Raw genomic sequence first — 11702 nt, 5'->3', positions numbered from 1 at the left:
CCCACCTCCCCACCTACCTACCCACCTACCTACTCGTCCACCCCCCCACCCACCCACCTACCTACCTACTTATATAACCAACTTGGTTCTTGAATTTTCATTGAGTTACCGGTAATTATTCAGATGAAGTTCCTTGGTAAGGAATCTGGAAGTTCATCACCGTGGTCGAAAGCCTGGGATTAGCCACCGTGCTGAGCTGCAATTAACATCTTCACAGCATATTTACCAATATTATTCTGTCTGTGCTTAGATCTCCCAAGGGCATCTCTTCCCCAAGGATTTTATGCCCAAAATTTCTTGTTACTTTCATGCATTTACAAATGCTTTCCCTAGTCATCCTATGTGGTTTAATCATTGTATACAGCAGCATATGAGAAGTACAAATTGTGGATGTTCTCATGTTATTTTCTCCATTCTCCTGTTAACTTTATCTCTCTTCTCAGTACTTCATTCCTCAATCTCTTTTCTTCCCTGCAGGTAAAAGACCAAGTTATATCACCATGAAAAATAAATAGGTAATATTGTCATATATAAACAAACTTTTGCAGAGTGTTCACTGTTTCTCCATCATTTTCTTAGTCCTATTGGGTGTCTATAAACGGCTTTTACGTGGCAAAATTAATCTATGTCCACTGCTCATTTGTTGCTTGGCAAGGTACTATGTGGTCATTATGTGGTGCCATGGCATAAAACAATAGAATATTGGTGCATGGTTTGGAGAAAGGAATATTGATAAGCAGTTACATCATTTCAATACATTTTAGAGACACTTTCAATCACTTTATATTTTAGTCAGCAGGAATATATATTTGTCATAATAACTAAATAATGTCATTATTTCAGTACAGTTTATTTGAAGAACCAGTGTTTTGCTACTGGTTAATTATATATTATAGTCTTGCATCTCTAGCTAGAATGCTTTGCATGTTGTATATTTATAGCTTCAAGGAGAGAGGGGCATGTTATGCTCTACTCATGCTACCAGAGGAACAGAAAAGGAAAGGAGTGATTTCTGCCTCGCTTGGAAATCATGCACTAGCCCTGTCATATCATGGACACAGACTTAACATTCCTGTGACTGTAGTGATGCCCACTGTGGCTCCCATCATGAAGATCCAGGCATGTGAACAGCATGGAGCCCGTGTGGTAGTGCAAGGCAATGACATGGGAGATGCAAAAAGAATCGCCATGCAACTCTCCAAGGATCAAGATCTTGTATATATCAATGGGTAATTGGAATTCACTATTTGAATTTGGGTTCTCATGGCAGTGACTCTGAAGTGCACTGCTTTCTGGAATGTGATGTCCTGTAGACTGACATTTCGGAGAATATTAGTAAACTCTGATTACATGGGCATCATATCCCAGGAGATTCAGCCTCTCTAGTCTAGGGGTAACGTTCCCACCTCATGACTCAAGGTATGTGGGTTCAAACCCGGCGGAGGTTGTGGAATTTTTAAGGGCGGAAAAATTCAGGGAACAAGTCCTCTGGAAGGGACTTTAAGCCGTGGGTCCCGTGTCGTAGATTTACGGCACGTAAAAGATCCTCATGTCTCTAGGAGACCTCTGAGCAAAATTAGACAAAACGTTTCCCACCCAAGTAGTTTCCAATGCCTCCGGTAGATGGGGAAGTTATTGGGTGCCACTGCCAGAAGAGGGCCAACCTCGCTGGCAGAAAATGGCTGATAGTGAGCACCAGTACCGGTCGGTAGGGTATGGCGACAGTAGAAATTAAAGGGGGGCATACAGTAGACTACTAGTTGCTGTGCATGGGGAAATCCACCCCCTCTAATACTGAATACTGACTGAATATCCCAGGAGATAATATTAGTTTACAATGCACTCAGCTGCTCTGAATGTTCTCACATGTCAACACAAGAGAACATCTGTGTCAAAACTTAAACTTAAATCTTAACTGAATTGTTGACAGTAGCATTTCTCCGCACCAAATGCAATGGTTATATTGCTATGATTTGGTCACCAGGACTTTGCCTGTGGAAACATTATACAGAATATGAACGTGAGTACTGATTAAGGTACTGCATGCTTGAAGACATCCATTTTGTCCACATATCCCGTGTAGGATGTGTTTAGCATGTGACTGTCTTGGAATGCAGTGAAATTATATGACTTGCAGATATGATCATCCTCATATCATGGCCGGTCAAGGAACACTTGGTCTGGAGATTGCTGATCAGGTCAGCAATTTGGATGCTGTGATTGTGCCTGTTGGTGGAGGTGGCCTCATTGCAGGAGTTGCTCTTGCAATAAAGACGCTGTACCCTAAAACAATTATCATTGTGAGTAAACCATAATTTAAAGATTAAGAGTACTGTCTCTTTGGGTTTTTCCTGTTATGTCAGTAATTGTTTATTATATAACTGATTATAAATTTTGGATCCCTCAGCAAGATTTCATAACCTTTGTTATCTAACATAAACCTTCATTAGCTGACTAAAAGTAAAGAGAAACTTGTACCTGTTCTTAATTAAACACATGCCTTGAAGACATAATTGGAGTGGTGGTATATCTCCACATAGTCTTTACATTGGCACTAGACTGAATTGATCACTGGGCTTCACATCCTAGTTCTGTGAAAATATCCCGTGACACACACCGGCTAGGAGGCTGGATGGCATTGATGTGGCATCAAAGGCAACAATCAATGCTCCTGCCAGGAATCAAACCTGGCCTTCTAGCTTTTAGCTTGTCACTTTGTTGAGCTACCCTAGCTCACATATAATGGATTATGTCTAATTTAATTTTCACGTTGAGTAATGGAATTTCTGCTAAATGTTAGGACACTTAGACCAATAGCTTAACGACAAATATAAATTGCAATGACTCTTCATTGTACAAGTATTATATTGGATATATCTGCAGTATGTTTAACATATGTAATATTTCAGAATGTTGATCATTTCCATGATCAGGTGTATGGAAAGAAAGAATCCTATTCAGTTGGCCATGTTAGAACTAGCCTCAATAACTTTACTCATCTAGCTGCCAACTGAATATATTTCTTTTCCACCTTACATCTGATGATGGACCTGCATCCAGTTTTTGCAATATTTACTATGTTAAATATATCCCGGGCAATGTTCAGTATAGTGTTTATATAACGTGTTGACCATTTTCAAAGCTTAGGAAATTATTGGTACATAATCATTGAATAATGTATGAACTATAACGTCAGTAAGGAAGATTCTGCTATACAGCATTCTGATGACCATAGTCATAAACGACAGCAACATATCTGATTCATATTCAAGAGATATGCATTTTAAATCCAAGCTGGACACAGTCTATCTCAGTGGAAGTTTTTGTAGTTGTCTTCTGCCCTTTTTAGCAAGCTGTGGTACCCTGTTTTGAAACTGGCCATAATCTCTTCTTATCTGCCCTTCTTAACTGCTAATTCACAACTATCTTGCCATAACAGATTTTTATGCTGCATAACCTCAACAGCTGATACAACATTTGAATTAATAAGTTGTATATGTCTGATCTTTAGTCTCCTTTGCAGGGTGTAGAATCTGTACGCTGTGCAAGCTTCTCAAGGGCACTGGAAGCTGGCAAACCTGTGTACACACCCATTGAGTCAACATTAGCAGATGGGTTGGCTGTGCCTATGGTTGGATATAATGCATTTGCCACAGCTGCTCCACTTATTGACAAAATGGTGAGTTGCAGCTTCTAAACTTCAAAATGATGGTACACCAAGTTTCTTGTCCAGATCTTATTCTTATGAAGCAATAATTGAAAATTCTTACTTCATCACTAAACTTTCACTTTCACTTTAAATTCCATAGATCCTTTCAGGTCATGCATTCCATAGGATATAGAACATGTCAAAATACATAAACACATACATAAAAACAATGGACCCATCAACATGCAATACAATCACAGTACAAAATTTGTACATAAAATATTCACATATGATCGAATTTATGCAGATATATGATTATCATAGTCACACTTATAAATTAATACAAAAAACCTATTCATAATATAGAAGTTTGATGCAAATATCTCCATCACATAACTACAAATACTTAATTTAACAGTTAAAATATAATATATTTCATCAGGATTTAAAAATNAAGAATTGATTGGCTAGCGCGCGTAATGGTGTAGACGCGGGCTAGCGCCGAGCGTAGTATAAATGCGATCGTTTGTAGCAATCTGATTGGTTAGCGCGCGTGATGGTGAAGAGATGTGAAGAGCGAGCGTTGCAGAAATGCGTGATAATGTGGGATGTTCCCACAAAACCATTCACGACCATCTTAATTGTTTACTGCCATGTGTTATTTAAAACAGATGGTCTATTACAATACCATACTTCCAAAAAATTTATACCCTTAAATGCCCAGCAACTAGACAGTGAGTAATACATCATGTGGAAAATCAACCTAACAAACAATTCAAGAAAATATCTGGATTACAATCCTGCCTGACAGAATAACTCTCTGGTTCAATAATGCTAATACCAAAGAAGCCTGCCATTGGACATGATCCAGAATGAATTACATCCACCTACCATTGTCATAAGCAAATTAAGATCCATCTGAATGTTTTCCTCTCATATCCTTCTCTGTCTTTCAAGCAGCCATCTTCAGGAAGGTTTCCCTAGGGAGATACTGTATGCATTCCTTTTCTCTCCCACCTTAATTATATCTCTAGGACATTATTTCCTCCCACTCTTTAAATTTTCTTTGTTGTCAATAATACATAACTGGTGTAATATCCTAAATTGCTGACATATTAGTTTTCTTAGGTTGAGATATTTTCCTGAGCAGCTTGTCTACATTCACTTGTTATTTATATTCTTTCAACAGATCAATACACCATATAACTTATATCTGGAAAGAGACAGCTGAAATCAGTACTTATAAACCATTTGTTTGTAAAGTTTTTGTCACCAAAGTGTACAATGTGTCAGAAGACTCTCAGTATGTATGTTAAAAAATCAGAACATTTTTCCTCTTCAGAGACAATAACTGCATATGACACTTCAAGATCCTTGTTTGAATAGTGACTATATTTGCACTAAACACTTTGTATAGCTACTGTGTTGGAATTATTGATGACTAACAGGTAACCCTTTTCCATGTTACAATTGAGACATCACATTTAGAAACACTTCCTCGTCTTGCCTACATTTAGTTAATGAAAGAAACGAGTTCTGTCTTCTCTAAATAATTACACATAATTATGCATGGAATTTTAACAGCAGAAATTGTATGCTCCATGGGAATCTGATAGATGCAGATTCTTTAAAGGAAACTGGTATGGAAGGATTAAAAAGCATTAAGGTGTAACTTTCCATTGGCATAATGTTCATATGAAGTCTCCAAGAAATCACTGTACTGTGGTGACCAGATCAAGACCATGAGATAAATGGGAGGTGTAATATGCATGAGAAGTAAGTAGTTAAAAGAGCAGCAAGAAAGAGATCACTTGGGAGACTTAAGCAGAGATGAGAGGGTAATATTAAAATACATCATAAATAAATTATGTGTGAGGGTACAGTTTGGATTCAGCTTGTACAGTATGAGGTCCAGGGACACTCTTGAAACATGGTAATGAACGTTCAAATTCCATAAAGGTAGAAATTTCTTCATCAGTTTAGTGACTATAAACTCTGTCCATGAAGTTATTTAGCTCAATGAGGTTATTTGACTTTTGTGTGTTTCAGGTCATGGTGAAAGAAGAATGGATCGCAATTGCAATCCTGCGGTTGGTTGAACTTGAGAAATGCGTAGTAGAGGGTGCAGGAGCTGCTGGGTTGGCTGCTATTCTTGCAGGACATCTCAGTGAGCTTAAAGGAAAGAAGTTAGTCACTATGAATTATGAGTAGATATGCATATAATAATACAAGCACTGAGAATGAGCCATGATATCCCAGTAAGGTTGGAGACATGTTGCTTAGGATTCAGTTGCAGGAAGAGGCACTGGGAGCTTTGTCTTTACCACCACAATATTCAAAATTGATTTGAGGCCCACTATAATAATGCCTATTCAGCTGGTACTGGAAGGTGAACAACCCAGAAAACTAACCACTCACCTCTGTATAAAATCAAGGATGAGAATTCCAGCAACTTCTTTCTGTGCCTGCTATTTTTCTGTGTAGAGCCATGCTGAGATAAGAGCAGCTTTGCTTGTCATCTTTAATATGCATTTACACAAAACACACAAAATTAATTGACACAAAAAGCAAGAATCATGTCTTTGTTCACATGTTTCCTGACGGAAGCTACTGAATGGAATATTAAGACATTTGGTAATTGTAACATAAACTAAAAGTTTAATTTCTACTTTAGATAAAACTGGAATTCTTATTTAACTTTTTTCTGAAAGTGGCTCATCATTCTAAGAAATGGCATAGAAGGATACATACGAATAGATTTTATAGAGATCTACACACTTCTATTTATGTTAAAGCGTAGTATATCCTAGGATGTGACGCCATACAGTCTGGTAGAAATTTATAGATATGTGAAGAAACATTTATAAACATTTACCAGACTATATGGTGTCACATTCCAGCTATTCATAATTACTTAGAAGAGAGCCTCAGATTGCACTTTGTGTACATTTTTTTAATTATTTAATTATATAATGAGGTAGGAGGAAGTAAAATTCATGTCTATACATGTAGTGATGGGCTTTAAAAAAATAAACTATCTGCAAAATTGAAGAGAACATGCACACAAAAAAAAATAACAGTTTAGTGCACTGTGAAAAAGTGGCTATTCTTGTCTTGATTTTCAAAATGTCATTAGCGAGGGACAGTTACATTGGATGGCAAAAATGGATATGATAGTAATCTTTCCTTATAAGACAGGATTAAAGAAGTGCAATCCTTATTGGAGGGCACTCAGTGTCCATGTTTATTCTTTGCTCTTTGGCATTAAGAGTACTTCTAATGGCCTCCTGTTACATGGTTGCTTTTGGTTGCTTATGGTTATTGAATTTTGAAAGCAGTGCTTGTGTCAGTTCTGGCTCAAAATTTAATATGTTTTTACCAGTGGTAGGAAATTAGAAAGTATAAGTGTAAGGTGGCACCCAATGACATAACTTTCTTATAAAATTTCATCAAAGGCCATCCATTGATTCTGGACAGAAACATTCAGATAGTCAGTCATAGATTCCTCTATCTGCATTATTATAACGCATATTATTTCATGCAGATTGTGCGAAGGATACTTAAAATGGAAAACATACTAAGACTCTAAAGATTCGATACAATCTTAGTATCACCTTGAAATTGGTTATTTGTAATATTTATTAATATAGCAGATGATTGATGAATATGAGAAATGCTGGCCTAAGTTTCATTTGCTGTTTCTCTGTCAGGGTGGTTCTACCATTGTGTGGTGGCAACATTGACACAACAATTCTTGGTCGGTGTCTGGACAGAGGATTGGCATGTGATGGGCGTCTTCTCAAGTTCTCAGTTACTGTGAGCGATCGACCTGGTGGTATTGCAGAACTTTGCCGACAGATGGCCTCTATTGGAATTTCTATAAAAGATATTATGCATGAAAGGGCATGGATACAGTCAGACGTTTTCAGTGTTGAGGTAACTGAATACATGCAGTTTATTTAATTACAAGCAACTGCTTTTCTCTTGTTTCTGTTCTAACCCTTCAACTTTCTGTAAAGATCCAGCATTCTGGTCCACATAATTTTGATCTGCCATTAACTAATTAACCCCATTATACAAGGTCATTCTTCTAAAGTTAATAGTTAATCAGGTGGTCAAGAAATTCCTCACCTGTTCTGGAACCTGAATGTTAATTTAAGTACTAACAGGAGTTCTCCACTGGACCATATTCTGATCCAGTTCAATCTAATTAACCTCTTCATGACTTATTTTTCTCAAGATTAATTTTGATATTAGCCACTCTGTAGACTTATTCTTCCCCCAGAATGTATATACTGTATTTATAGTTTTTTTATTTAATCATCCTAACAGTGCTAGATGAAACCATATGAATTAGGAAGCTGTTCACTGTGCAGTTTTCTCTGTCCTACAGATGCTTCCTCCTTAGGTCCGAATTTTCTCTTCAGTGTTTTTCTCAAACAAAGTCCGAAGTAAAAGTTATAGTTTTATACATTTAAGGGTATTTAGCTATTATATGAAAAGATAAAAAATCTAAACTAAATCAATTCAAGTTCATTTTCAGTGTAATTTAGTTGTTCGCAAATATTTGCATTTCATTATATTTTAAAATGGTGTATTAGCTATCTTTGTATTATAATTTGACATGCTATCTGAAGATGGGATGTAAGCATATTCTTAGTTTTTCTGTGTCTATACACAGACGAACTTCTTACTAACCTCTAATAGAGCTCATTATTTTATTTTCCAAATACAATATACTTACTGACCATCCATACATTCCTCGCAATATTCTACATACTGTTCCACAATTTCAGATTGCAGCACTAATTAAACCATTCATTCTGCAGGTGAAAGTTGTATGTGAGACTCGAGATATTGAACATGCCAATATGCTTAAGAAGATGCTGTATGAAAATTACAAGAGAGTTATATTTGGGGAGATTCCGAGCCCAAGTCTACTGGGTTCCGAAAATGTATTGGCTTCAGGTCATGTTTGACTGGAAACTTGATGTGTGTGTAAAAGTAACACTGCTATTTGCAGACTTCTTCAATTCAAAATTAGAATGATGTGAACAGTGGCGGCTCATAGCTAAAATTAGTGGAGGTGCTGCTCCAGAAGTGCACAGTTCCATACAAAGATTTGACTACTCACATTAAGCTTAAGGATTATATATTGTATTGTACAAGTATAAAGAAAGAATTAAAGAAAAAAGGACTCATTATATAAATGTTATCGATAATATCATGTGGAAATTGGGGGGGCTGCAGTTCCGCAGTGCCTATACACGGGCCGCCCCTGGATGTGAATATCTTTTAATGGTGATTTTCAAAGTATGTATATTGATGGCAGTGTTATTTTACAGAGGTCAAATTTTCAATTCAAAATTAGAACTGATGTGAATATCTCTTAATGGTGATTTTCAATGTATGTATACTGATGGCAGTGTCATTTTACAGAGGTCAGATTTTCCAAAACTATTGATAATCCCATTTATCTTATCCATTTTGCCCCTAACATATTTTTAAATCCACATCAAAAAGATTCCTCTTCTCTTTATGTCTTCCTCTTCTACCATCTTCCTCGTCTTTACCTTTTTATCTGGTTATCCTCTGTCGTCTTCCTTATCTTCAGTCTCCTCTTTAGTCCACTTTCGTTTTGTTAGGAAAGAGGTTAAGCTTATGAGATCACCAAGCTGTCTGTATATTTTGTACATCTGTGTGCATGTGTTTATGTTTGTTCTCCCATTTTAATTTTTAAATATCTGAATGACTTTTGTGGTATTTGTTATGGATGTTATATTATCATTTTACATTGTATTTTCCTGCAATTGATAATGACTGTGTGACAGATGCACAGACTTGTTAGGTGAGAGTGACATTAGCACCACTTAATCTAGGGTACCAAAATTGTTTTATGTGAGATAACAGATCTTCAGAAATTTTGAAGTTTTTATTAAGTAATTCTTCTGTAGTATGTAAAACAATAAAATGCCAGTTGCATGGAATCCAGATTTGGCTGTCTGTTTGATGGCTTAATTAATTAATCATCGAGGTTATGCATGTGAAATTTAGTATGGAGAAAGATCATGAGCGTATCTACAAATTCTATATGAAATATTGTCACATTATCGGTCAGAAATTGCAGCCATAGTTATTTTGCAAATGTTTGAGTTTTTTTCTAGTCATTTGAATGCAGAAAACATCTGTACATGTGTAATAAATTGTACTAAAAAGGAAAATTACTGATATCAATGATGACGATGACAATGACGATGACAGCAGCAGCAGCAGCAATAATAATAACAATCTTCACTATATTTAGAATTGCAAAGAACAAGAAATTGGCTGAATTAGGTTTCTACTTTATGACCATTTCAGCATAAGTTCAGCCCAGTATCCAATCGGCTAAGTTAAACTGGATTGCTTTATTATAAATTTAAATTTTTAAAATAAAAGATTAACAATACATAATCTGTAGGACTGTAGCCTGAAATAGGAAAATAGGCTTTATGAGTTCTACACAAAACTCTTTGTTTCTCTATGTCCCGACCTATAATATTGTGTGTTAAGGGTCTGTAAGTGCCAAATAAACAAATATTATTCAACAGTAATTGATTTCCTTCATAAAGGACTTTGTACATAAACAAACAATATTGAAGAATTTCTGAGAGGATGTGAATTTTTTTATATCCCAATTTGGTAAATGTTTCAGTCTTATGTTATGAAAAGAATTCAAAGATATTTTACATAATTTAGTTTAAGGGCCTTGAAAACAATGGAAGGTTTCCATCACAAATTACTAACACGGTTTTGAATGGGTGGGTCATAGAACAATTATTTTACATGCTTACTTTGCCTGTTATAATGCCTGTTATTAAATTGTGTCCCATTACAGTCATTAGGAACGTAGATCTAGAAAACTGCTAATCTGACTCATTCAATGATAACTGACATCTTAGGCTTCCACTGTTGTTTCTTGAGATATTTGTCATCCTTGGTTTATCATATTGTGATGTGGTGGTTTGCTTTCCTAATATATTGGAGGGATTCAATTTTCTCCCCTAAAAATTTCTCTGAAGTGCAAGTAAGTGAGCCACTGAATACATTGTCTTCAGTCAAAAATAGAACACAGTATTCAGTGTCATTTTCTTTTATTGTGCTGTGGTCATGTCTGTCCACATATTATATCTCTGAAACTATGAATGTATATTAAATTTTGTACTTTCATTTTGGCTCATATCAATATTATTTTACCTGTATTAAATAGATATATCCCTTGCCAAAGAGTTCTGCCAAATATCTGAAGATGCATAATTTCAGAATTAATTCCAAATTTAAAGAAACCAAAAGATTTAACTTATGAAAGCTGGAGGAGGAGGAGACAAATATTGTGCCTATTTTTCTTCTCTTACTGTCTTCTTTCTGTGGTGTATTCTTGTAACAAAGAAGCATCAAAATTTTCAGCATAGCCAGAGACTTCCATGGGATTCAAATGTCTAGGTGCTAAATTGTGAAAAGTGAACAGTAATCTGAAATGATAATATAATGTAATGCTTTCTTGTGTTACAAGTATATTTAAAGGATTATGGTCATTATCATTTTATTTCTGAAGTTGACAAACTAGTACCATGTACAGTGCCTTGTTTTACTAATAGTAGGTGTAATCTAATTCCACGGTTCTCTATCAGTTGTTCAAGACATTCCTTATTGTTGATGCATCACCTTCACACAAAGGCCTGACTTGCCCCTGTCATGAGCCAGCTGAGTTTAATTAATAATTTTACAACCTATATCTCTTAAAATCCATTTTATTATTAGCCTCTTATTCATGCTTAAGCTTGATATTTATGCTTGATATTTTTTTTTATTGATAGTGGGATGGGACTAAGTCCCATGTACTGTGGCAACTTCTGGCCTATTGTATCAGCCCCAGATAATAGGTGAGGGTGATTATGCATGGTGGAATGAAGATTGGCAGGGAAAACCGAAGTACTCGGAGAAAACGTGCCCCAGCGCCACTTTGTTCACCTCAAATCCCACTTTACCAGGCCCGGGATCGAACCTGGGCTGC

At 36.0% G+C, this 11702-nt stretch overlaps 1 protein-coding gene across 5 annotated transcripts in view; it reads left to right on the top strand.

Annotated features, from left to right (window-relative positions):
- The window catches only part of LOC111870557 (L-threonine ammonia-lyase), a 22745-nt gene extending 13951 nt beyond the window's left edge, over positions 1–8794 (top strand). For all 5 annotated transcript variants that reach the window (XM_023862936.2, XM_033753892.1, XM_033753891.1 and 2 more), the window contains 6 exons: positions 942–1229; positions 2138–2300; positions 3524–3679; positions 5699–5835; positions 7360–7585; positions 8479–8794. In XM_023862936.2, coding sequence (XP_023718704.1) covers positions 942–1229; positions 2138–2300; positions 3524–3679; positions 5699–5835; positions 7360–7585; positions 8479–8628 — 1120 coding nt within the window. In that variant the 3' untranslated portion in view covers positions 8629–8794. The remainder of the gene's footprint in view (positions 1–941; positions 1230–2137; positions 2301–3523; positions 3680–5698; positions 5836–7359; positions 7586–8478) is intronic.
- The last annotated feature ends 2908 nt before the right edge of the window (positions 8795–11702 follow it).

Source organism: Cryptotermes secundus, unplaced genomic scaffold (genome assembly GCF_002891405.2).
Source record: "Cryptotermes secundus unplaced genomic scaffold, Csec_1.0 scaffold117, whole genome shotgun sequence".
Classification (NCBI taxonomy): Eukaryota; Metazoa; Arthropoda; class Insecta; order Blattodea; family Kalotermitidae; genus Cryptotermes; species Cryptotermes secundus.
Note: the sequence above shows the minus strand (reverse complement) of the source record. Positions and strands in the feature narration are given on the sequence as shown.